This window comes from Erythranthe guttata, chromosome 6 (genome assembly GCF_056151865.1).
Source record: "Erythranthe guttata isolate IM_541 chromosome 6, IM_541, whole genome shotgun sequence".
Taxonomy (NCBI): Eukaryota; Viridiplantae; Streptophyta; class Magnoliopsida; order Lamiales; family Phrymaceae; genus Erythranthe; species Erythranthe guttata.
In genome coordinates this window covers 13,866,236-13,893,869 of record NC_142538.1, presented here as the reverse complement: position 1 = coordinate 13,893,869, position 27,634 = coordinate 13,866,236, and the positions used below count along the sequence as shown (strand labels likewise).

Genomic DNA, 27,634 nt, shown 5'->3' with positions numbered 1-27,634 from the left:
CTCTCTCTCTCTCTCTCTCTCTCTCTCTCTCTCTCTCTCTCTCTCTCTCTCTCTCTCTCTCTCTCTACACCGCCATCGTCTTCACATAAATCTCTACACCACCACCGTCTGCGTTGTCGCGTCCTTCGTCTCTAGATAAGGTTTTTTCTCTCTTTTTTGTTATTTCTATCGATTTCTCAGGGTTTTTTTTCTAATTCTGTCCACCACCACCACCGTCGCCTCCTCCGTTGTCGTCGACTCCCCCTCCCTCTCTTTCGTTATATTTCTATCTCTATTTCTGTATTTTCCGGTTTCTTTCTTTTTTTCCCTCCAGATTTAAACTAGCAGCATTAAAATGACTATAGTTATATTCGAATTGTTTTTTATCCAGATCTAAACTTTCTATCTCTATTTCTGTATTTTTAGATTTTTTTTTTCTCTAGATCTAACCTAGCAGTAGCAGCATTAAAATGACTATAATTATATTCGAATATTTTTTTCTTCTCCAAATCTAAACTAGCAGCAGTAACATGACTATAGTCATATTCGAATATGAATTTAGTTGAATATGACTATAGTCATATTCAAATATGTTCTATCTTTTCGTTTCAAGTTAACTTGTAATAATGACATTCAAATTGTGATTTTTTTTAATGTGGATGTTGATTGGATTGTTGTTAAGTGTATATTTTTACACTTTATCGTACCTTTTTATTTGAGCTTTCGGTGTGTTTAACGATAATTGGTGCTTAAAAAGTTGATTTATTGTATTTTAGGTACAAATTGAAGAATTGGAAATGTATGGACTCAAAACTACAATTTTGGAAAAAATATGGGCCAAAAGTGAAAAAATCAAAATATGAAGATTTAAAGCTCGGAAGGCCGTCCGAGTTTTAGTTCAAAATATGGGACGGCCGTCCGAGACCACGAGGCAGCATAGTAAAGGGATTTTAATTGTACAAGGAAACTGCCTTCTTCTCCAAATTTTCCACCCTATATAAGACCAAGACAAGCACACAATTGGGGATGAATCTTTTACGTAATTTCAAAAGCAACAAAGCAATAACGAAGACGAAGAATTCGAAGACTCCAAGCAATGATTTATCGTTTATGATTTATTTTATTTGCGTTTTTACTTTAATCATGAGTAGCTAATTTTCTTATTTCTAGGATTTTATTTGGAACCCTATGTGGGATTTATGAACCCAATTCTATGATTTTATGCAAGTTTTAATTCCAGATTATTTCTCCTACTTGTTTGATTAAGTGCATGAATTTGATCACCTTATGTGCTTTTAGGTTATTGTTAATCGCATGAATCGAAAGATCGGGTTAATAATTAGAACTGTGGTAGAAGAGCCTTTGTGGTATTAACATAGGAATATAGTTAATGTTTTAGGTAGCCATTATTGAGATTTGTGTTTAATGATGTGTTCTAGAATTAATTGCATAGGAATATAGTAATTGAATCTAGAGTATTAGAATCGTAATACACGCGGAAGCGGGTTATGATTATTTTAGCATCTCAGGTTAATAATCCGGGTTAATTGCTTGCATAATTGAAGGAATTGGGGGAGTAATAATCACATAGGGGGAAGAATAAAATCCTAGGCTTGTTTACTCTGATTAAACCTTCGCTTTTAATTGCTTTCGTGCTCTTGTCTTTTTAATTTAGTTTAATTTAGTTAATTCTCTCAAAATTCGACTGTGTAGGGTGGGCTTGATAATAATTGGTAGGATTTAGCGTCTAGGATTAAATAATTAAATATTCCTTGTGGGTTCGATATCCGAACTTTTAGTCCACTATAATACTTGTACGATACGTGCACTTGCGTGTAGATATTACAACCAACAATTGTTTTCATAAGCCCTAGGCAATCTTCGTTGTTTTATATAATTTGGTAAACATGACTGTACCACACTAATCGAATTTTTAATTAAAAATGTAAAAAACTACAATAAAAAGAAAGAATATGACTACAGTTGATATAGTCACATATAGTCAACTATAGTCATATTCGACGTAGTAAACAAGTCGAGAAAAAAAATTCAATTTTTTGTTTAAAAAAAATTAAAAAAAAAATTTATTAAAAAAATAAAAAAATAAAAAAATAAAGTGTTTTCTTAAAAATAATATTTTAATTAATATTACTGTCTTGGCTGCTAAATTACTGTCTCCGGCAGTTATTTAACTGTCGGAGACAGTAATTTAACTGTTAATTGACTCTTTTGTTTTTTTTTTCTTCAAAAATATTTTAATTAATATTACTGTATTCGTTGCTAAATTACTGTCTCCAACAGTTATTTAACTGTCGGAGATAGTAATTTAATGTTAATTGACTTTTTTATTCTTAAAAAAAATATTTTTAATTAATATTACTGTATTCGTTGCTAAATTACTGTCTCCGGCAGTTATTTAACTGTCGGAGACAGTAATTTAACTGTAAATTGACCTTTTTTTTTTTTTTTTTTCCTTAATTTTTTTTTTAATTAATATTACTGCCTTGGATGTTAAATTACTGTCTCCAACAGTAATTTAACTGTCTTAGACAATAATATTAATAATATTACTGTTCGGAAAAATAATATTCATAATATTACTGTCCCAAACAGTAATATTACTGTCTGAGACAGTAATTTAGTAGCCAAGACAGTAATATTAATTAAAATATTTTTTTTTCTAAGAAAAACAATTCAAAAAAAAAAAAAAAAGTCAACGCCGGAGACCGGCGGTCTCCGGCGGTCAACGCCGGAATCTGGCCGGAAAAAAAACATTTCAGAAAAAAAATTATTTTCTGAAAAAAAAAGTTTTGGGGGTTAATGTGATATATTTGTTTAAATCCGGGGTCAATGTGTAATATTAAGGAAGTTAGAGCATAATGGGTGGAATTGATAAGAATTATATTATTGAGGGTATTTTAGACTAAAGACACGAGGATGAACTTAATTGAAAGACTGTTTTTTTTGTGGACCAAAATGCACTTAAGTCCCATATGATGAGCCTTTTTACCATTGCCCTTCTTTCAAAATATTTTCCATTTGAGGGGTGTATTGCATATTTCCTCAATATTAAAAGTGTGACAAGATCTTGTGCACGAAGTTCGAACCACAATAATTAAATGTATTTACCCAAAATAAAAAAGTGCTCAATTAGAACCATGGGCCTAAATACCAAACCATTAAAAGAGATATACGGCCCTTTTCCTCTATCGAAGCCACCATCCTTGAATCCAACACCTACTAAGGCTCCGTTTGATAGGATTAAGTGCTTAATGCTGAATGTTGAATAAATATCTGAATGGGTAAGAGCTGTGTCTGATTGCTGAATGCTGAATAATTAAGTTCATTTGATAACTAAATATCTGTAATGTCTGAATACTGTAATTTTCCTGATATACCCTTGTATAATTCTGAAACATTATTGTTAATTAAATTTGATTAGAATATATGAATAAACATACTTTTTTAGCATGATTTACTTTAGTAAATTATAAAAATTTGACGGACATTACATATCTTGATATAAACTATAATATTTAACATAGACAAAATATAAATTTCAAATTTTAAATTCAAACGACTAATAAAAATAAAATTCATAAATAAAAGCAGAGAAAATATAAAAATACATTAAAGTAATTAAATTTGGCTGAAAAATATTAATCGCTAAAATTAACATGAAAAAAATTAATAAATTCTAATTGGTCCTGGTTCCTCCAGGCATCAATCGGGTTGCTATCTCATCGCGCACATTTGCCATGTATTGCATGTCTTCGTCCCCCCACCATGGCCCAGTAGTTGTACCATCATTCACAAGGTTTTGCTCATCCTCATTCGTACCGTCAAATGGCATATTAGGTTGATCAAACTCCTCAAAAAGTGTATCACTTATACGCTCTTTCCTTATAAAATTATGCACCGCAAAACAAGCAATCACTATATTTCTCTGCACATTAAACGAAAAAGGGGCCATTTTTTGTAAAATCGAAAATCTTTTCTTCAGAACTCCATAAGCTCGTTCGATAACATTTCTTAGTTGAGCATGAGCATGGTTAAATCTTTCTTCTTTAGTTAAAGGACGCCTACGACGATAATCTCCTAACCAATATCGTACATTACGATATGGAACCATAAATCCTCTAGTATGTGTATATGCAGCATCACAAAGATAGTATTTACCTGTAACCATTATAATTATAAAGTAATATCAAATTTAACGTATAAATATTAAGAATTTAGTTTGAATTTAAATTAATACCAGGTGGAGGCCATGGAAACCCGTTTCTTGGATCAGCAACTGTATCTGTTAAGACTCTTGAATCATGTGTTACCCCTTCCCAGCCTGCCCAAACGAACGTAAAAATCATAGTAAAGTCGCATATTCCTAAAATATTTTGATAACATTCTCCCTTTCCTCTACCCCTATACACAGTCTGCTGTGAAATTGGAACAATGGCAGGTATTAATGTTCCATCAAGTGCACCAACTGCTCCCTACATTTAAATATAATAAAAAATGTATGCAAACATTAGAGAATTTACAAATCTAAAGAAATAAAATAATGACAAAAGAAATATACAATGCACAAAAACATCTACCTTAAAAATGCGGTTTAACCTCTTAAAACTTGCTGACATGTTTGGATTTGGGTCAAATGTTGTGGGTACTATTACCTCCCTTGCCATATTCATCATTGCACTCAACACTTCGTGAAAACACGCATGAACTGTTTGTGAAGAGTGTTGAAATCTACGCTTCACCACACGAAGACGCTTATTATGCCCAATAATCTGCAAGAACATTGCCATTTTTTCTTCTACAGATATGTGAATACTATCATGTAGCCACCCTCTTTGTCTAAAATGCATGCTCAAACGAATATACGCAATACGAGACATGCGCATTAAATCCATACATTGTGTGTCTGACCCAGACAATAGCTCTAACGTGTAAGCATGACCCGACAATGCTGAGTTGTTATCTATATTTCTTGGTACACGCATTAAATGTCGCGGTCGAATTTGTGTGTACCAATAGATCATCATCAATATCATAATCTCATAAATTTCCATATTTAACCTGTTAACATAAATGAATAATGCAATTAAATATTTAAGAATCAACATTTCCTAAGCAAATAATTAAATCATAAAGAGAATCCAACTCACAAGGCAAATATAAAACAAAGTCTATCATTATTAAAAACAAAAAACACGCAAAGTTCATAACTAGTGTACGGAAATTTAAAAAAAAAATCAATAAAAGTAAATACTACTGAAGTCTTAAAATTAATTTGCATAAGTCCTTGCAAGTTAAAATTCAAATCCCATATTTTGTCCAATTCTTTTAATCCATACTTTCAGAACGCCCACATTATCCTTAGGAAACGCCATCCAAGCTTCTCTATGTCCCGCGCAACTACCAAATATCACAATAGCAGACACATAAAAGATGTCTTCTTTATCCCATCCAAGTTCATCCAATTTAGCAATGCAATCTGTAACTGACGGTCCACTGTTATTTTTTATCATTAACTTCAAAGCAGCTGACATCTCTTCTATTAAGTTATTATCACTAGACGAAGGTCGGATCTTTTTCTTTTTCTTTTTAGGCTCTTCTCCTCGTGAGTGATGGTTGGAATCATTACTCTGAGTGTCTGTGGTAGGGACAAAATTTTCATCTTCATCACCAAACAAAATATCTTCTATGTCATTTTGTTCCGCATTTCGAACAGTTGAAGAAAATGAGCTAGTACCAGGATTTGGGTCTTGGGAACTAGGACCCCAAGAATGAACCCCTGTAGCAGTGGTTCCATCAAATAGTGCTCTACAAAGGTCAGGATACGGTAAGGGGGCAAGTCTTAAACTCCTTGCCTTAGGATGAGCCTGTATTTAGGTATGAAATAATAATTCTTAATATAGTGGAATAGTTAATGAAAATTACTTAGATAACACAGTGAAGAACTTAAACACTAGACCTTTATATACTCTGTCCACTCATCCTTTGTCATGTTGATGGTGTTGGTTGCATGGTTGTAAATATTGCCTGTTTTCATTGTTAACGGCAACCAAGCTTGATACTTTTGTTTTAAGTAGTCGTATCTATTCTTCATTTGTCTTTGAGAAACCACAAAATTATAATTATTCTTGAGAGTATCCATAATCTTGGCCCAAGATTCAGCCTTAAGGCTTCCTCCTTCCCTGCCATTGAGAGCAACTTCTTGGATACATGCTTCGAGAAAACATTTATCTACTTCAATATTGTTCCATCTGACTCTATTATTTTCCTCTGATTCTTCCATCCCTATGCTCATGGATATTTATGCGCAAAAGAAAATTTTAAACCAACATACAGTATCACATATTATTACTACAAACTACCGACAAACAAAAAACATAATAAGAAAATCAAGTTAAGAAGCCTTGTGAAAAAATTAAACTAGCATATAATAGCACATGTCCTGCAGAAAATATTTGAGAAATTTATTTCTCAAAAGTCAATATGCATACCATAGTCAACTTGCATACCCATAAAAACTCATATATATAATATTTAAATGCATCAGTGAGAGGTGTGGAAAAATCCATAAATTTGGCTAATGCATTTACAGTAGGTTGACCAATATTGATATTTATGTGACTTTCAAGTGTGTAACTTTGGCACTTTGCTAATAATATATCCTAGTAGATTTATTATTCAACCACTAATAGTCTAATATCATTATTTTTACTCAGCTCCAGCCTCCATGCATGAGTTCCATATAAACAATCAAAGCTTAATTTGAAGGAAAAAAATGATAAAGGCACATGGGTAATCTAAAATTCAATTGTGTAGTCGTGACGACTCAACTAACCTTTCTTCTTGCTCATGATTATTGAAAAATAATGCACAAAATACATATATTGTTGATAGGAGAAACAAAACAATTCTAACTCAGACCTTGCAAAAGTAGTAGAAGGTTCCACTCTTTTAATTTGAGACATCATTCAAGGTTGTATTATGTTTTTTGTTTAATCTAGCAATTTTTACTAATCCTTTTACTTAAATTTATCCCAATCCTTAACAGTTAATACAGTAGATAAAAATTTGGCATGGTGATATAAATTTGATTGGTATGATAACGATTTTTATTGGAATTAAGAATATATATATATTGATCCGGACCAGAGTTATTCTTTTCCGGCCCAAGAGCAGGAGCCCAGTTGTCAAGGCCCATCAAAGGGTTTGGCCCACCAGTGTTAACGGTCCAAGGGATTGCCCAGCCCATTAGCATAAAGGCCAATCTACACAGGGCCTGAATTCCCTCCCGAGGAGTCCTAACAGTTCGGGAGGGTCATAAATGCTAGACGGCACATTTAATGCTCTGACATTAACATTTATGGCGAAATGACCCGGTGCGGCTTAACGGCTAGTACCGAACGAGGTCAGTAAACCTACTAAAGGAGTTATCATGACCCCGGCCGCCTGGGCTGTTCGGGGAAGGACAACTGTCATCCATAATTAGCGCGGAATTCCCGGACCCTCGAGCTCCGAGTCGAAGAGTATATAAAAGGGAGTTTCTCTTTCCCTTTAGACAATATGATATATACACTAAATTCTGAGAAAACATAGTAATTAAACCGTCACTGACTTGATCGTCGGAGTGCTAACTCCGGCATCAGTCCGGCTTTCTCTTTTTCAGATCACCGGAAGCCAAGGTTACCAGCACAACTGTTTTCTTCGGATCAATTGGCGCCGTCTGTGGGAACGTGTTTTACAAGTAAAGCCAGACTAGCTCTTCACCATCTAGCACTACAGAATCACATAGAGGATGCTACCAATGTCTACGCCCGTGGACGTAGTCCGAAACCTATCGGAGCAGCTGAACGAAGAATCAACCCCACCCCCGCTACAAGTCATCGGAGGCGAACCTCCCTCTGACCCTCGGAGGGAGGAACCAACCCCGGCGGCTGGTGGTTCCCCTGTCGGACGTGAGAATTCCACCATAACGCTCACCCTGGAAAACCTGCAGGCCTTGATCGCCGCGGCGGCTAGGGGCCGGTCGCCCCAGGAGAGGATGGAGGATCCTGCTGCCAAGAGAAAGGCATCGGGCGGAGGCGAAGCGGGACCATGTCTAGACGGGCTAGAGGCCTCTCCTTTCGAGGAGGAAGAAGGAATGGCGGGAACGCCGTTCACCGAAAGACTGCAGCATGGTGAGCTTCCCGCCACGTTCAAACATGTCACTTATGAGTACACGGGGACCACGGACCCCTGGGAACATTTGTCGAGGTTCATCACCTCAGCCTCCCTCCATCGGCTGACAGACGGCGTAAAATGCCGTGTGTTTGCAACCACGCTGGCGGGGCCAGCGCAAAGGTGGTTCAGCCAGCTTCCGCGCTGCTCGGTCCACAGCTTCGCACAGTTCGGTGAGGTGTTCCTGAACCATTTTGCCAGCTCGAAAAAACAAAAGAGGAGCACCCTTACCTTATTTGCAGTACGACAGAAAGAGAATGAGCCTTTGAGAAGCTATGTGCAGAGGTTTAATGCGGCAACTTTAGAGGTCCCTGCCACCAGTGAGGAAGTGCTCATCAATGCACTGGCCCAGGGGTTACGCATGGGAGAATTCTTTGATTCCCTCTCCAAAAAGGCCCCCGTCTCTTTCAACGACTTGCTCAGGAGGGCAGAGAAGTACATAAACGCGGAGGAAGCCCGGAGAAGCAGAACTATAGAGAGCACCTTGCCGGCAGAAAGACGAAAGGATAAGACCCGCGAGGATATAAGGAAGCAAGAGCCGACCTATCGACGAGAGCCTGGCTTGGAGAGGAGGGGAGGCCCTCGTTTTGAGAACTACGCACCTCTCTCGTCGGCCCCTTCGGAGATACTGGTTGCCATCGCCAACCACCCCAAGCTCAAGTGGCCCCGAACTTACGCGGAGGTTCCAAGAAAGCCCGCTAACTCCGGGCCCTATTGTAGGTTCCACAATGAGCATGGTCATTCCACGGACGAATGCCAGCACTTAAGAGATGAAATCGAGAGACTGATCAGGAGCAAGAATCTTTCGGAATTCGTTGGCGGTAATCCCAGTGGGATAAGGCAGGCCAAGAAGGGAGATAGCTCGAACCGGCCTCCGACCAACGCGAGTGGAACTACAGAGGCCCGCCCGCCTAATAGTTACATTCACACGATTTTCGGTGGCCCCATCGGTGGAGACTCGAACAGGTCCCGACGGGCGCACCTGCGAGAGTTGCAGGAGCTAAGGGGAGAACTCGCCATGATGTACCGGGTATCGATAGCTCCACCGATCATGTTCGGAGTACAAGACGAGACTGGAATACAACAGCCGCACAACGACGCGTTGGTCATCACGGCCATGGTCGCCAATTATGATGTGGCCAGAATATTGGTGGATACGGGTAGCTCGGCAGACATCATCTACTACGACTGTTTTAAGCAGATGAGACTGAATTTCGAAGTCCGGAGGGTGGACACGGCGCTCATTGGCTTCGCCGGAGAAGTGGTACAACCCATGGGCGAGGTAACACTACCTGTGTCTCTGGGAACAGAGCCCCTGCGAGCCACAAGAGCTGTCAGATTCCTGATCATAGATGCACCATCGACGTACAACATGATAATGGGACGACCTTCGATGAACTCGTTTGAAGCCGTCGTCTCCACTTTCCACATGAAAATGAAATTCCCAGTACTAGATCGGGTAGGAGAGGTTCGGGGCGACCAGGAGACGTCCAGACGATGCTATAATCAAGCGCTACGGGGACAACGGCGCATCAATCCCGTCGGATGGGAGGAGCGCTCGGGAGAAGAACTCTCAGATAGAGCAAGGGAGAAAAGGGCCCGCGAGGACCCGGACGACGAAAGGGAGGGTCACATCCAGCCCATGGAAGAGTTGCGAGTGGTTCACCTCAGCAAGAGTGACCCTACGAGGGTCACTAAAATAGGAACAAGGATGAATAGCAAAACGGCCGAGGAGCTGATAGCATGTCTGCGAGACCATCAGGACGTGTTTGCCTGGTCTCCCGTAGACCTGGTCGGAATAGATCCCTCGGTAGCAGTCCACAAGCTGAACCTAAGGCCTGACGCTCGCCCCGTGAAACAGAAGAGGAGGCATTTTGGGGCAGAGAAAGACAAGATCATCGGCGAGGAAGTAAAAAGGCTATTAGAGGCGGGTCATATCAGGGAAATCCAGTTCCCGACTTGGTTGTCAAACGCCGTGCTAGTAAAGAAGGCGGAAGGAAAATGGAGAATGTGCATAGACTTCCGTGACTTGAATCAAGCTTGCCCGAAGGATCACTACCCGTTGCCAAGGATCGACCAGCTCGTGGACTCGACTGCCGGGTGCGCGATGCTTAGCATGATGGACGCCTCGCAAGGATACCATCAGATTCGCCTGGCCGAGGAGGATCAGCCCAAAGTCAGTTTTGTGACTTCCACAGGAACGTATTGCTACGTAGCAATGCCGTTCGGTTTAAAGAACGCGGGAGCAACGTACCAGAAGTTGGTAGACAGTATGTTCCGAGCCCAATTAGGGCGGAATATGGAAGTGTACGTAGATGATATGTTGGTCAAAAGTAGGGAAGTCAATGAACACATCAGCGACCTGCAGGAGACGTTCGCAACACTACGAAAGTATGGAATGAAGCTCAACCCCGCCAAATGCGCGTTTGGTGTGGAGACCGGAAAATTCCTAGGGTACGTGGTGACTAAGCAAGGAGTGGAAGCTAACCCAGAAAAGGTGCGGGCTATAATAGAAATGTTACCCCCGAGAAGTGTAAAAGAAGTGCAGATATTGGCCGGTAGGATCACGGCATTAAGCCGTTTTATCTCGCGAGTAGTCGATACCAGCTACCCGTTCTTTAGGATCCTGCGCAAGGGCCATCGCTTCCAATGGGATGAAGATGCCGACCGTGCATTCGAGCAGTTGAAAGAGTCCCTCACCCGCCTACCCCTGCTAGTGAAACCCGAGGTCGGGGAGAGGCTGTATGTGTACCTGGCGGTGGGTCACCAAGCTGTAAGCACGGTACTACTGAGCGAGAGAAAGGGGGCCCAGCATCCCGTTTATTACGTAAGCCGAATGCTTAGAGGAGCTGAAAAGAGTTATCCCGAGATTGAGAAGGCAGGATTGGCCCTTGTGATCACAGCACGGAAACTGAGGCCCTACTTTTTGGCGCACGAGGTAATAGTGCGAACTAACCTTCCTTTGAAAGGAACGTTGGGAAAGATGGACGTATCTGGCCGAATGGTTAAATGGGCAGTGGAACTAGGACAGTTCGACATCGAATACGAGGCACAGGCCGCTATTAAAGGGCAGGTATTAGCGGACTTCTTGCAAGGGATGACACAAGAGGAAGAGAGCGGGGAATGGAGAGTCTTCATCGACGGGTCCGCCACCCAATCGGGGAGCGGAGCGGGGGTATTGCTAATCAACCCTGCGGAGGAGGAATATGAGTATGCGATCCGATTAACCTTCCGAGCGTCAAACAACGAGGCCGAGTATGAGGCCCTGCTGCACGCCTTCCAGTTGGCTGCCGACGCGGGGGCCCAGATTTTGGAGATATTCTCTGATTCGCAGTTGGTCGTCCAGCAGTTCAATGGGATATTTGAAACGAAGGATGGGCGAATGGAGGAATATTGCAGCAAGGCAAGAAAGTTAGCTGAGAGCTTTCACAAAGTGGCACTTAGGCAAATCCCGAGGGAGGAAAATGAAAGAGCGGACTTCCTAGCAAGGGTGGGAAGTATGTCCGCGGACTGCTCCTCAAGACAGATAACGATTCTCGAAGGGCAGCCAAGAGAGCACCTGGAGGTAGCGACAACAAGCCTAGCTCAAGATTGGCGCCAGAAAATCATAAGATGTCTGAAAGGAGAAATGCTGCCCTGTCGGAGGGAGCAGAGCAAATTGGAAGCGAAAGCGAGAAATTTTTGTTTGGATAAAGGGACACTATATAAGCGGGGATTCACAAGGCCCCACCTGAGATGCCTCAGCGAAACGGAGGGAGCAAACGCGATCAGAGAGGTCCACGGCGGTTGCTGCGCAGACCACGCTGGTGGGCGAACGCTCACGATGCGACTACTAAGAGCCGGTTATTTTTGGCCCACTATGAGAAAGGACGCAGCGCAATTTGTGAAGAGCTGCGACAAGTGCCAAAGGTACGGCCCCCGCATACACAAGCCCGGGGAGGAGATGACAATCGTGGACGCCCCTTGCCCGTTCGCCCAGTGGGGAATCGACATAGTAGGCCCTCTGCCTCTCGCAACAGGCCAAAGGAAGTTTCTAGTGGTCGCTGTAGACTATTTCTCTAAATGGGTCGAAGCAGAAGCAGTGGCGAGGATCACGGATACGGAAATAATGAAATTCATATGGCAGAACATATGCTGCAGGTACGGGTTGCCGAGGGACCTCGTATCGGACAACGGCACACAATTTAACTCAGCACGGATCACCAAGTGGTGTAAGGGTTTGGGCATAAGACAGAGGTACGCGGCGGTAGCACACCCGCAAGCAAATGGCCAAGTCGAGGTAGTGAACCGAGTCATAATCGAAGGAATTAAAAAGCGACTAGATCGAGCGAAGGGCAATTGGGTGGATGAGTTACACTCGGTCCTGTGGGCATACCGGACGTCCCCCAAGGAAGCTACGGGGGAAACCCCCTTCTCTCTTGTGCATGGCTCAGAGGCAGTAATACCGCTAGAGGTCGGAATACCTTCGAGGAGAACTAAGAACTTCAACGAACTGGATAACGAAGAACAGCTGAGAACGGACCTGGACCTAGCAGAGGAGCTAAGAGAGCAAGCTGCGATCAGGATGGAGGCAAGTAAGGCGAGAATGAAAAACGCCTACGACAGAAAGGTAAGGAAGAGACATTTCCAAGTCGGCGACCTGGTGCTTAAGCAGGCGGACGCTTTGAAAGCCACCGGGAAAATGGAACCCAATTGGGAAGGACCTTACGTTGTCAAGAAGATATTAAAAGGAGGAGCGTACGAGCTGGCTACAGCCGAGGGGGATAAACTACCTCGACCATGGGACATAGGGCACTTGAAGAAGTATTTCGCCTAAGAGATGCATGCTTTCCACTTTCCATTTTGATATTTTCCCTTTTCATTTTGATGTGTTTCCCCTAAATGAATGAGAACTACTCTCCTTTCCTTAAGAACTTATGAAAGTAGAGGAACGCTAAGGAAAAATTGAAAATTTCCCAAGTATGTTCCTCGGAACGAAATCGAACTCGAGCGCAGCGACAGAAAGCCCGAGAGCTCGAGCTCCGGGTCTAAGAAAGACACGATCGCGAGGAACGCTAAGGAAAAGTTGAAAATTTTCCAAGTATGTTCCTCGGAACGAAATCGAACTCGAGCTCACCGACAGAAAGCCCGAGAGCTCGAGCTCCGGGTCAAAGAAAGACACGATCGCGAATAACGCTAAGGAAAAGTTGAAAATTTTCCAAGTATGTCCCTCGGAACGAAATCGAACTCGAGCTCACCGACAGAAAGCCCGAGAGCTCGAGCTCCGGGTCAAAGAAAGATACAATCGCGAATAACGCTAAGAAAAAGTTGAAAATTTTCCAAGTATGTTCCTCGGAACGAAATCGAACTCGAGCTCACCGACAGAAAGCCCGAGAGCTCGAGCTCCGGGTCAAAGAAAGATACGATCGCGAATAACGCTAAGGAAAAGTTGAAAATTTTCCAAGTATGTCCCTCGGAACGAAATCGAACTCGAGCTCACCGACAGAAAGCCCGAGAGCTCGAGCTCCGGGTCAAAGAAAGATACAATCGCGAATAACACTAAGAAAAAGTTGAAAATTTTCCAAGTATGTTCCTCGGAACGAAATCGAACTCGAGGTCACCGACAGAAAGCCCGAGAGCTCGAGCTCCGGGTCAAAGAAAGAAAAAGGTAATGCGGAATAATCAAGATAAAACACGAAGTAAATAATAGACATACATAACAAAAAAGCAATACGGGAATAATCAAGATAGTTCAAACATACAAGGAGTAGTAATAGGAAAGGAAATAACAAAGGAAAGTTTTCTTAAAGTTTAAAATTAAGAAGAGGAGGAACGGTGAACGACTGCAGCGGCAACGGACGGAGCGGACAGAGGAGCAGAGGAGGCGGAAACAGGATTAGTTGCGGGGATAGGTGGCAGAGAAAGAGCTGGGTGCGGACTAGCGGTGGTCGACGACGCCGCACCCGCCGGACCGGTGACTAATGACTCCGGAAGCTGGGGAGCGGAAGACGAACCGATCGATGAGATCAGATCGTCCGTAATGGATTGCCACCAGGCGTAATCGATTGGCTCACGAGGGTCACCTTTCCATAAAGGAAGCGTCCTGCTAATCTTGCCAAGGACAGCTGTGGGCTCGTATCGAACGACTGCCTGCTGCTCGGAGGCCAAGGTTTCACACGCAGCAATGGTCTGCTTCACGTAATACATGCCAATGGGACATGCATCCTTCAAGAAAAGCTTTGTGTGCGGGTACCTCTGGAATAACTTGACCCGGTACTGGTCAAGAACCGACAAACCCTCTGCAGTCGCCAAAAGCTCTCCTAGGGACTTCCCCCGTTCAGCAGCGAGTCGGCGTGAGAGTTCTTCTTCAAATGCTTGCTCCTTCGCCTCCAGCTGCCGAATGACGGAGTCCCTCTCCTCGTGCGCCCGCACAATCTGCCCCTCCAAGGCACTCTTCGTCTCGCTTAACTTTGACTGGACGTCCTGAAGCTTCTCCTCGGCAAGCTCGCACTGCCTGGATAATGACCCGTTCTCGGACATCAAGGCATATATCCGAGAAGATGCTCGCTCGAGAGCAGTCCGAGCATTGGCGGCCTGCGAGGACAGCTCACGAACCGCCTGATCATGAACCGAGGGGTCATCTTCACCAAAACCCGAAGCCACGATAGAACTCGCCTAAAAAAAAAAAAAAATATAATAATAAATAAATTAAAATTAAATAATGCATACCATTGATAAGGTAAGATAATAGGGAAGAGGAAGGTAAAAACATACCTGAGCCAGACAAAGAGCCAACTTTGCACGGCGGGTTGAGTGAGGCAGATTGCTCAGAAAGGATGAATCCCCGGCGGCCTGGACCTTGGCCAGCTGACGGAGAGCAAAGTCCACAGACTCCTCGGAGTCATCGGCAGAAAAGAGGGAAGGCAAGTCAAGACGGGCTCTCTTGGGCGGCAGGGTGGAGTCGCTCGGCAGGGGTCGTTTCGAGCTAGCCCCCGCCGACTCCCCTTGAGCCTCTTCAAACCCGGGGTCGCCGCCAGGAGAAACCACTGGGTCGCGTGCCTCGGCCTCACTGTCCAAGAGGTCGATCACGACATCAGGGGCAGTCAGCCGCAAGTCGGGAGAGGGGGGTGCGGCGCGAGAGGGAGAATTGGAACTGTGCGACGGAAGCTCAGCTCCCCGAGAAGATGCCTCAGGAGCAACGGAAGTGCCGGTCTCCTGAGGAAGTGCTGACGGACCGCCGGTATTTTTCTTTTCGGCCTCCGCCATCTCCATCAACATGTCAAGCATCATCTCGGCTGACAAAACAGAAACGTTAATACTCGTTGCAAACAAAAAACAAAAGAGAAAAGGAGGGGGAACACTGCACAAGTAAAAGATGAATAAGGGAGGCAAAATTGGTATATACCCCAAGGCCGGCGGTCGAAGGAGGGGGTGCGCCACAGACCGGCACGGGAAAAAAGGGGAGTGGTGCTAACGACCTTCTCCACATTCCAAGCGCGAGGACGAACACGAGCAAGGAGACGGGCTGTCTCCTCGTCGAAATTTATGTCCAAGACAGCACGCTTGGGGGACTTGGCAGGGGGAGAAGGATCGAATGGCCACGGAGAGGGCGGACGGGCAAAAAAGAAACGTCGTTGCCACGAATCGATCTTCGTGACCAGACCAGCGAAAAGACGGCCGATTCGGGTCGAGAGATGGAAATAGCCTGAGGGTGATCGGTTGTGGGTAAATAGGGAAAAGAAGAGCTCGGGGCGTGGGTCAACACCAGTACCCACACAAACAATGTAAAAGCAGGACATGAATTTTATGGCGTTGGGGTGGAATAAGTGAAGAGGAATTTTATAAACGCGACTAACATTGACAAAGAAAGGATGTAAAGGGAACGAAAGGCCAGCTTTGAATTGGTCGAGATACCACGTGAGGTACCCCGGAGGGGGGTTCGAAGGGGTCTGATCACGGGAAGGCACAATGAGGTGGAAAGAGGGATCCATCCCTTGGGTAACGTAAAGGGCCTCGAGGTCGAATTTATCGACCAAGGAGTGGGTGGGTTTCTCCGCTACTTTCTTCTTCCCCGCCCTAGAGGAGGAAGGAGCTACCGTTTTACGGGGAGCCGGTCGCCGGCGACCGCGCCGGGGAACCGGGGAGGGGACGGCGGAACCCGTCCTCTCCGAAGAAGAGGAAGTGGATGTGTTTTGAGAAACCATGGTCGAGCCAGTCAGAGGAGGAGCAAACGCAGTATAAACAAAGGAAAAAGGAATAAGGATGTACCTGGCAGAGTCACTCGATAAACGGAAGGAAGGTATTAGGAGGAAGAGTAAAAGAGATATGTGAAGGTCAGAATTGGTGAATAAAGGATGACTCTCGAAGATAAAGTATGGTATAAAGTCGAAGAGCCGCCGGCAGTAATGACGCACGGAAAACGAGGAGCCCCGCGTGGGCAGTAGGGACCTAGGATTGTGTGTAGGGTGCAGAAGACTAGGCGGCCAACTGGAAGGACGCGGCTGATTGAACGTCGCCCGAGTTAGGGAAAGTAAAACCGAGTGAACTCCGGGTCCTAAACTCGGAGATAGAACCCGGAGTGGGGGACTAGTTGATCCGGACCAGAGTTATTCTTTTCCGGCCCAAGAGCAGGAGCCCAGTTGTCAAGGCCCATCAAAGGGTTTGGCCCACCAGTGTTAACGGTCCAAGGGATTGCCCAGCCCATTAGCATAAAGGCCAATCTACACAGGGCCTGAATTCCCTCCCGAGGAGTCCTAACAGTTCGGGAGGGTCATAAATGCTAGACGGCACATTTAATGCTCTGACAGTAACATTTATGGCGAAATGACCCGGTGCGGCTTAACGGCTAGTACCGAACGAGGTCAGTAAACCTACTAAAGGAGTTATCATGACCCCGGCCGCCTGGGCTGTTCGGGGAAGGACAACTGTCATCCATAATTAGCGCGGAATTCCCGGACCCTCGAGCTCCGAGTCGAAGAGTATATAAAAGGGAGTTTCTCTTTCCCTTTAGACAATATGATATATACACTAAATTCTGAGATTACATAGTAATTAAACCTTCTCTGACTTGATCGTCGGAGTGCTAACTCCGGCATCAGTCCGGCTTTCTCTTTTTCAGATCACCGGAAGCCAAGGTTACCAGCACAACTGTTTTCTTCGGATCATATATATATATATATATATATATATATATATATATATATATATATATATATATATATATATATATATATATTTCTTAATTCCAATAATAATCATTATGATACCAAACAACAACAGTATTACCTACACTTGTTTTTGGTTGCAGGGATCTTCAATTAAAGAATGTGGAGATAGTTGGAGATATCAGCATATTTGATACGGAAGCTTCTCATGACAGAATATTTTCCATTTAAATATTTGAGGTATCAATTTGTTGCTTGATTCAACTATTATTATTAATTATTACTGGTCATGCTCGTGAAATTTTCTACGCTCACTTAATACAGCATATGAAAAACTACCAGCATGACCAGTGATAATTTCACGAGCATGACCAGTAATAATTTCTACGCTCACTTAATATGCTCCTAAGAAGATATCCAAGTTGATGAAATCCGAGAGGGAGATTGATGAAAGAAGAAAGATGAAACTTACCGAATAATTTTCGTTTATGATTTTTGATAGGAGCTTCGAAGCCGCCAAGAGCAGATTGTTAACGGAGATGGAGAGGACAACTATCGTTTTATGAAGTAGGGTAAAAAATCAAAATTTTATTTAAAGATAAAAGAAGGATAAAATAGTCCAAAATTTATTCAGATTTGCCTTCGACCGAATAAGCGTCTAATTTTCCGCGGAATCGTTAAGAGATATGTGGACCAATTCAGAAGTTGCAAACAAACACCCTTAATGATTACACTGCTGACCGAATCAGCAATTGAATCATTAAGTGGCCCATTAAGCAAAATCAAACGGAGCCTAACTTGGTGTAAATAAGACTTGTCTATTTCACACAGTCCAAGAATCTAAATAAGCAATTTTCTTTTTTTTTTTTAAATACACTTTGCACCCCTGAAAATATTATTTATAACACTTACCCCTAATATCAATTATTTTATATTTTAAAATTTAAAATATAATAAACATAACAATCTAACAATGATTAGATCATAAAAAAATGAAAAGTAACTAAAATTAGATTACTGAAAAATAATTAAAAAGTAATTATATTGAATAATAACGAATATAAAACTCTCTCTCTCTCTCTCCCTCTCTCTCTTACTTTGTTTCTCTCTCTAAAAGGAGTATTGTAAGGCAAAGCCAAAGTTAGGGCGACTTCCTAACAATTTCGCGTCCACTGTCGTCTAGTGTCCCACTTTCCTTCATCATCACCACCAATCCACTTCTCCACTTTCCTAATTCATAAAAAATTAACTCAAACAGTTGCAGAATTCATCTCAGCTTTTCAGCTCCTCCGGCCTCTTGGAGCTGCTGACGTGGACGTCGGAATCATCATCATCACCATGTCTTCTTCACATATCAAAGATGGTATGCATATTTACACTTCCGTTTAATCCATCTGCAGAACTTTTTGCTTGCTTCTTTCTCTCTCTCTCTATCTCTCTCTCTCTCTCTAGGTTTAATTTTTGCGAGCAGCTATATTATATCTTTAAGCGTGGATTTTTTTTTCTGTTTTTCCTTGACGTAATTGATTAAATTAATACATGATTAAATTATTGATTATGCCCAAAATTTATTTGAGATCTGAATTTATTTTGCCAATTTTGAACAGCGCTTGTATTTGTTACCACCATAGATATAGTGGTTCAGTTCTTCATTACACAAGAGTTAATTGTCACAATTTTTTATTTTTTTTTAAATACATCACTATTCGAAGAAATTGGCTTTTTTTCTGGCTAAAATTTTACATTTAAACAGCATGGATTATTTCAAAAATTCAGAAATTAATTTTTAAACAACTTGTGTGCTTAACACTATGCCCAATTCGGCATATACCGACAGCAGAAAATTCGTCCATTTTGTATGTAATTATTCGGATTCTAACAACTTTAGGTCACGAAAAAGGGGAAACCAAATTTATAGAATATCCGGAGACAATATTCGATAGGTGTTCTAACAAAATAAACTGTGATATATGTAATACAGTGGCAGATGGAGAATTGAAACGAGTGTTTGTGACTCAAAAATCAATCACAAACCATTCGGCAGAGCCGTCGCCCTCTCCATCACCGTCTTCATCTACAGCACCCGCTTTAGTTCTCTCGAATTCCGGAAAAAGAATGGACCAAACCGGTAAAAAGAAATACGTAAAACAGGTCACTGGCCGACACAACGACACGGAGCTGCATTTAGCAGCTCAAAGGGGTGATCTGGCGGCAGTTAAACAGATACTCGATGACATTAATTGTCAAATGGTGGGGAATTCGAGTGGAGCCGATTTTGACCTTGAGGTTGCGGAAATTAGGGCGTCGGTTGTGAATGAGGTGAATGAATTGGGAGAGACTGCTCTTTACACTGCGGCTGAGAAAGGGTATATTGATGTTGTTAAAGAGCTGCTCAAGTATTCGAATAAGGAAACGCTCGCTAAGAAGAATCGGTCGATGTTTGATCCTCTGCATATAGCTGCTTGTCAAGGGCACCATGGTAATTATTTCTTTATTTTTTATTATACAATCTTTTTTTTTTTTTAATTCTTGAAAAGTTACAATTTGATTGCTACTTTTTGGTGTCGCTTAATGTTTACACTAATGATTATGGGAGTAAATTGGACTTAACTTCGTGAAGAAATATACGGCTCGATCACCCTCTTGTATTTTGTAACTTACAAAAAGATGGATGATACTTTAATACTAAGGCTAATCAAGAAATGAGACATGTTTACCACTTCAACCCCTTATAAGAATATTACTCTGTTTTTATTTTACGGGTTTATTGCATTCGGCACGCTTGTATTTTCTTTAATTGTTAAAAAAAAAACTCCCCTTGTTATTTTATAAGCAAAACTCCCCTATGATTCAATTTTCTTAGCAAACCACCCCCTAAAAACTCACTTTTTAGGGGTTGTGTGCCCAAAAAATGCAATGTAGGGGGTTTTTGCTAACTTTTTTAATGCCACAATTGCATGAGTGCTTATTGACTATCTTAGTAGCTTAACTTGGTTGTTGGAAAAAAGCTGAATAATCGTACGACGCTGATGTTAGATTAATAAATTTTGTAGCAATTGTCCAAGTGCTATTGGACCACGACCCTGGATTAAGCAAAACAATCGGCCCGTCACATGCAACTCCTCTTATAACTGCCGCATCGAGAGGGCACATAGCTGTGGTGAACGAACTTCTGTCAAAGGATTGCAGCTTGCTAGAAATTTCGAGATCGAATGGGAAAAACGCACTGCACTTAGCAGCGAGACAAGGGCATGTGGAGATCATAAAGGCGTTGCTCGACAAAGATGCACAGCTGGCAAGAAGGACCGACAAGAAAGGACAGACGGCGTTACATATGGCTGTGAAAGGAGTTAACCGTGAGGTTGTTAAATTGCTACTTGATGCTGATGCAGCTATTGTGATGCTGCCTGATAAATTTGGTAATACGGCTTTACATGTTGCCACACGGAAAAAACGAGCAGAGGTATGTTTTGTTGGCATCTATTATTTCGTCTCGAATTTGGATAATCTCATGATATAACATCTCAAATTTTTGAAGCTCCCATTGTAAACTAGTTTTTCAATATAATATGCAATAATAATATAACTCCATTTCCTTTTTCAATTATGTAACCTCAATAATTCCGACTCTAATATATAAGACCTTCATTCCTCGCAGATAGTAAACGAGCTACTACGCCTCCCCGACACAAACGTGAACGCACTAAACCGAGACCACAAAACATCCCTCGACATAGCGGAAAACCTCCCTCTCTCCGAAGAGTCCTCCGACATAAAAGAGTGCCTCTGCCGCTACGGCGCGGTGAGAGCCAACGAGCTCAACCAACCACGAGACGAGCTCCGCAAAACCGTCACCCAGATCAAAAACGACGTCCACATCCAGCTCGAGCAAACGAAACGGACCAACAAAAACGTCCACGGCATCGCAAAGGAGCTCCGCAAGCTCCACCGCGAGGGCATCAACAACGCCACGAACTCCGTGACAGTTGTCGCCGTCCTATTCGCCACCGTCGCCTTCGCCGCCATCTTCACCGTCCCGGGCGGAGACCTCGACTCCGGGTCCGCCGTGGCGGTGGGGTCCGTCTCGTTTAAAATATTCTTCATATTCAACGCCGTCGCGCTCTTTACGTCACTGGCGGTCGTCGTAGTGCAGATCACGCTCGTGAGGGGGGAGACGAAGGCGGAAAGGAGGGTGGTGGAGGTGATTAATAAGCTGATGTGGCTGGCTTCGGTTTGCACCTCGGTGGCGTTTATGGCGTCGGCTTATATAGTGGTGGGGCGGAGCCACGAGTGGGCGGCGATTTTGATTACGGTTGTCGGAGGGGTTATTATGGGTGGGGTGTTGGGTACTATGACTTACTACGTGGTGAGGTCGAAGAGGATTAGGTCCATGAGGAAGAGAGAGAAGATGCATGCTCGTAGCGGGTCGAATTCGTGGCACCAATCCGAGTTTTCTAACTCGGATATTGACCGCATTTACGCCCTCTAGTGAGAGAATGGAATCTTCGTTTTGTAATGTCCGAATACGACGACTTTCTTTATTTGGTATATGATGATGCTATATGTGGTATGTATATATAATACTTCCATCAACAATTGGATAGAAGCTTTTATAGATGCAAATATGGGGAGGATTGTGTTTTTAGACTATGTCTCTACACATTGAAATGAGTCAATTGTGTATCGAAAACTTGCGATTCGTCTCGTTTGGTATATCTTGTGTTTGTGCTTTCGATGGATCTAATAATTAAAATAACGAAGAATTTGCATTTTTACATTGAAGGATGTTGAATTTGATGGGAGAATAATTTCGAATGAGAGTTATGAATGGGGTTCGAAAATGTCAAATATTTGATGATTTTATCGTCCATGATTTGATTGAGTTACGAATTTTTTTGGATAAATATTGTACATCAGAAATCAGGAGTTTGTTTGGATTGAGTCATTTGATAAAATGTTTCAAACTCGTAATTCTCATTTTTGTTCGTTTTTTAGGATGTGTGGTTGATTTCAAGTTTCTTATTTGGACTCCCTTCAAATTCATTAATTTGAAATAATTCAATCCAAACGTACCTTAAAAGAAGCAAGAAACTACAGTGGGAGCATCAAATGGATTATCAAATACATAAATCATTTTTTTGATACCTCGAAACTAAAAAAATCTCCTTTAGTGGAAGTATCAAAATGAGTATGTAGTTTGTTAATCCAACTTTTTTGGTGTAAAAATACTTTTTGAAAATTGAGTTATAAAAGAGTGACCTTCTAAAGACCAAAATCCCAATAATGACTTGACATGTGACAATTACAAATAAAACATCCCACTAACTTTCAATTGATTATGAATTTGATAACTATAGTTAGAGTGGGTAGATTTTAAATGAATATTTGATAACTCGAGTTTATTATACTTACCAATGGAGTTGTTCTAGAGGCAAAATATTTGATTTCGCTTAGAGCAACTGTGATAAGTTAGCTCTAATGAAGTTATCAAACATGATATCAAACATTTAACCAACATTTACACACTAGATAATATATTTTTTTTTAACTTCAATGGGGTTATCAAATAAAGGTTATATTTTCATAATTCACCTATTGGGATGTAAACATACTTACTGGAAATTGAGTTATAAAAAATGTAACTATCTAAACATTGAATCACAAGTTGACATGTGACAATTGCAAATAAAATCACCCATAAACTTCAAATTAATAATTTATTTGATAACCATGATTGGAGTAGATGAATTTTAATCAATATTAAAATATTATCTCAAATATCAAATGCATATTTGATAATTCAATTTTGATATTTAGCATTAAAGTTGCTCTTATAGTGTCCACATCAAGTGAATTTTATGTCCAAAGTGATAATTACAAATTTTAATTTCAATATAGAATAAATTCCTCCAAACAAAAGTTTTCAAAACATTTAAAATATTTACTTTCATATTATTTCTATCAAATGCAACTAAAAAGCAAATAAATTTCCTCTCACGTATCAATCACTTCATCTAGAAAAAAAAAAAAAAAAAAAAAAAAAAAGAAAAAGGATGGATTAGAGTTGTTCCGTGTAAATTGATTTAAATTGTACACCCAAGAGATGGTAGATACTTGCCGTAACGTAATTATGCACGATGATAGTGCCAACACTAAGCACTCAGACGACGACGACGACGACGACGAGTTCATTGTTTTAATAATCAACCCACTTACCAAATCCCTAATCGATATAAACGTACGGTCAAACGGTTCAAAATCGATGGGTTCGATTCAACTGCTGATTAAAAAAAATATAGTAAAAAAGAATTTATTATCAATTTGTTTTAATAAAAATTGATTGTAACTAATTAAATAAATAAATCTATCAAAAAAACCAGTCTGAGATATTTCAATTTTAAATAATCACACATGTGTAGTTAAATATCATTTTTTTTAGTTGAATAATCAATTCGTAGAGTGGAGTAAACCGAATTTGTAATTCAATTAATTGTTTGACCGATTTTGACCAAGTTTTGGATTTGGTTGACTAATTGGACAGTTTCGGACTCTCGGGTGTGGAGCGGATGAACCAAATGACAAAATAGGGGTCATGGCCTAGACTTGACCACGGTTCGATTCGGTTCAGATTTGGTTTCCGGTTAATTAGAACTGGCCGGTTCTAAATAATATTTTTTTTAATACTTTATATATAACTTAAAAAATACTTTAAAAACTTTAATTTTTTTTTAAAAAGTGGAAAGAATATTTAAAAACACTTTTTTTTAAAACATACTTGAAGTTATTTTTTAAAATACTTAATAAAATTTTTGTTTAATTTGACCGTTGGTAAATACTTTTTTTTTAATTTTCCCTAGGATATTAATATTTTCTGTTTTTTTTCAAAAAAAAAAGAAGAAAAACTGGTTCGAACGGTTAGAACCGAGGTTCTAAGTATCAATTTTCGATTCGAAAAATGAGGAACCAGAACCGAACCGATTTTTTCGGTTCAAGTTTCGGTCCGGTTCTAAAACTGTTGACCCCGATTCGGTTCCGATTCGGGTTCTAACCGAACTGGTGGTCATGTCTATTCTAAGCCTAATGAGTTTATGGGTTCTTAGGGGTTATTTATATATATGGTTTAACTGTGAAAATAATTTACAAGAATGGTGTGTTCTTTTTTCGAATTATAAAATTGATGTAAATCGTGCTTTGGAGTGGCGATTTCTGCCTTGTCCGACATATAAAATTGCCTCTCGGAGAGGCGATTGTACCGGGTTCAGAAATTGCCACTCTAACAGGTGATTTCTCTATCTTCCCTTTAAAAAAAAGTGAAATCGCCTCTACAACATGTGATTTCATCTTTTTTTAAATCGATTTTAATTATTTTTAATTTCTTTAATTTTTTTCTAAATTGAAGATTTAAAAATTAAACTTACAAATAATTATAAATAAAAAACCGCACAAATGTCAAATGCTACAAAACATTTGAAACTCGTCTTTCTTTTTCTTCTTAAATCTGATTTATTTATTTTTTTAATTTCTTAATTTTTTTATTTTTTTCTAAATTGGAAATTTAAAATATAAACTCACAAATAATTAAAAAGAAAATCACACAAAAATAAGGATGCATAGAAGTCAAATATAGAAATGTCAAATATAAAACAGAACATGTCAAACACATAGAACAAAATATGTGAAATACATAAATGGAAAACACTGAAAATAAAACGCATCAATGACGTCTAAGATGTCCAGTGGTCCCACATCCGAACGTCTGTTTCTACGCACTCTACCCACTGGTTCTTGTGGAATATCTTCTTCCATAGTGTCGACAACATAGTTCTTGGTAGAATATCCTTGAGATGATGGGAGGTGATAGGAAACGGGAGAAACATTGAAATGCATATGTGTATAATTGTCACCATGTAAGTATCTTAAATTGGGATCCAACAATTCACTCCCTGAATACATGTTCATAGCAAGTTGTTATGGAGTTACTAGTGTAACCATAGGAAATGTGGTCGAAATTTAAGCGTATAAGTAGAATCGAGATAAGTAAATGAAGAAGGAAATGTGGAAGGGCCGGCCACATCCTCGGTATGTGGAAGGACCGGCCACATCTTCGTGTGAAACATACGGTGGAGAAGTGAAATAGATCATTTCTCTTGTAAATGTTTGAGTGCGGCTGTGACTCCTCCTCCTTTCTCCATCATGGACACTTACAAAAGGCATTACGGTCCTTTTTGCTGAAGAAATAATTCTTACTTGAAAAGTTCGACCACTTCCGTCAGTGGCTTTTGCTTGCAAACACTACGCGGGTGTGCAAAGGCTCATCCGCTCTCACTTCGAACGAATTTTGTTGAATTTATGGCTGGCAGATTATATAACTTCAATTTTTTTCGCCCTAATAATTGTTGAAAGATTTATGTAAGCAATTGAAAAACAAACTAAATTATAATTCGGGTTGAAATACAGATGTGATATGGAACTGGAGTTGAGAAGTTATAATAAGTTTAAAGATAAACTGATGAAAAAAGTTGATGTCAGAGGTTATAGGTCGTATGTTGGCAGTTTTCAAAAATGTATATTCAGCGGATAATTTAGGGGAGATGAGAATATCATTTTTTTATTTCCTTCAAAGATATTACCAAGAATACTATTAATTAACTCTAGGGTTTTGAAACCTCAAAGCACCACATCGCAGCCAATGAACCAAATGATTATATATATACATATTAAAAATTCAATTAAGTCCTTTTTATGGAGGTATGAATTTCCCTCCATCAAAAAACATATGTTACATTATAATAAACACGTGAATATATTTTAGTATCCATGAGAGAAACAAATGTGTAAATGAATAACAATATTCTCGTCATTTAAGTCCATATAGATACTATAAATATCAGTTTGATCGGTCTTGGTAGGAACTTTCTGATACGAATCCAGTAGAACTTGTTACAAGACCCAATACCTTATGCGGAAGCAAGATCAAAACATCCCAGAAAAAACAAGGAATCAAAGGGGTGGAACTGCGACCCGTTGCCTATAAAGAGACAAGAACCTTCGTATGTGAACACGCCGCAATCAATTGTGAAAGATTGATGTATAAGTAGGGGTGAACGCACAAAATCCTCCGATATGTTCGAAAAGTTCTTAAAGAACTATAGAAAATAATTCTCAATTTATTAATCAAATTTCGTCCATAATAAAAGGCCAAATTGGTAACCTATTTATAAATGCTAAAAAGACTCATTTTCACAAGGAAAATAACTCATACCTAAACTATAATAAGGTAACTACTAATATAGCAAACCCTAACTATAAAAGACTCTAAAATAATAAGATAAAACTACTAATAATATAAAAACGTTCAGAATTAATATATAAACTCTAGAACTGTAAGTCGACGCCACGAGCACTCTTCATAACTCGAGTAGACGTTGGGTTGTGCATGTGCAGCAACTTCAAGCTTGATTTATGCCATCTTCCAGTCCAAATCTCTTTCCGATCGAAACAACAAAGTTGTAGATATTGAAGTGTTGTGCCATAGAATTTTTAATCAAAGCAATCAAACGATAAGTGACTTATGACGTGAATGGCAAAACAACGAGAATTAGGCGAGAATTTTAGATGTATGGAAGTCGGTTGGTCCAATAAATTCTCTCTTTCTTTTCTTCCAATTCCACACCGTGGAATCTTGAAGAAAATTACTTTCATTGACTTGTGTCATTTCAAATGGGAACAACTCCATTGAATTCACGTGCTTTTATTTCCTCCAATTATTCATCCTTGAGCTTGTAACGATCATATCATACGCTCCCTCTTTAAAAGGATCGTCCTTGAATCGAGACCAATATCCAAAGGTGTATATTGAAAATATCTTCCATAATAACCCTCTTGTTTGATGGTAATATCGTATTTATTTATTTGTGAACAATGCAACAAAATTCCATATTCGTACTACTAATTCCACCAACAATCGAACTGCAAGAATCACCTTCATGGTACTGTATACTTATAAGATCATCTTCATGTATTAAATCACCATCTTCCCAAACATGCAAAACTGGAGTTTTCTCTCCGGTTAGCTCGACATTAACTTCAGTGCATGGCTGGACTGTATCATCCTCCACCTCTTCAAAAGGATTCGCCCTCGAATCCGATTTTTTTTCTTCAAGTGGTGGCAAGGCTTGGCCCTTTTCTTTCACCTCGGATTCAAGATCAAGACTCTCACTTACTTCTTGCTCAAGTGGCGTATCGTCACTTCCCATATCAGCTAGAACGCTCTCGTCCTT

General features: G+C 40.6%; 4 protein-coding genes across 4 annotated transcripts; 1 reads left to right on the top strand and 3 right to left on the bottom strand.

The window, feature by feature from the left end:
• Positions 1–3,527: 3,527 nt before the first annotated feature.
• Positions 3,528–4,787, bottom strand: LOC105962650 (uncharacterized). The gene is made up of 3 exons (XM_088819048.1): positions 4,578–4,787; positions 4,238–4,472; positions 3,528–4,158 (listed from the first exon to the last, which is right to left on the bottom strand). Exons 1-3 carry the CDS (start codon positions 4,785–4,787, stop codon positions 3,677–3,679), a joined length of 927 nt encoding a protein of 308 aa, XP_088675174.1. The 3' UTR covers positions 3,528–3,676.
• On the bottom strand, positions 4,586–18,103 carry LOC148770206 (uncharacterized). Its single transcript, XM_088818932.1, has 3 exons — positions 17,827–18,103; positions 5,957–6,282; positions 4,586–5,864 (listed from the first exon to the last, which is right to left on the bottom strand). The coding sequence occupies exons 2-3, from the start codon at positions 6,278–6,280 to the stop codon at positions 5,292–5,294; spliced, it is 897 nt and encodes a 298-aa protein (XP_088675058.1). The 5' UTR covers positions 6,281–6,282; positions 17,827–18,103; the 3' UTR covers positions 4,586–5,291.
• Positions 12,302–14,898, bottom strand: LOC148770207 (uncharacterized). Its single transcript, XM_088819879.1, has 3 exons — positions 13,751–14,898; positions 13,265–13,628; positions 12,302–13,144 (listed from the first exon to the last, which is right to left on the bottom strand). Exon 1 carries the CDS (start codon positions 14,728–14,730, stop codon positions 14,008–14,010), a length of 723 nt encoding a protein of 240 aa, XP_088676005.1. The 5' UTR covers positions 14,731–14,898; the 3' UTR covers positions 12,302–13,144; positions 13,265–13,628; positions 13,751–14,007.
• A 288-nt stretch (positions 18,104–18,391) lies between the features above and the next one.
• ITN1 (Ankyrin repeat family protein) lies at positions 18,392–22,081 on the top strand. Its single transcript, XM_012987055.2, has 4 exons — positions 18,392–18,717; positions 19,336–19,833; positions 20,408–20,817; positions 21,013–22,081. The coding sequence occupies exons 1-4, from the start codon at positions 18,693–18,695 to the stop codon at positions 21,841–21,843; spliced, it is 1,764 nt and encodes a 587-aa protein (XP_012842509.2). The 5' UTR covers positions 18,392–18,692; the 3' UTR covers positions 21,844–22,081.
• Positions 22,082–27,634: the final 5,553 nt, after the last annotated feature.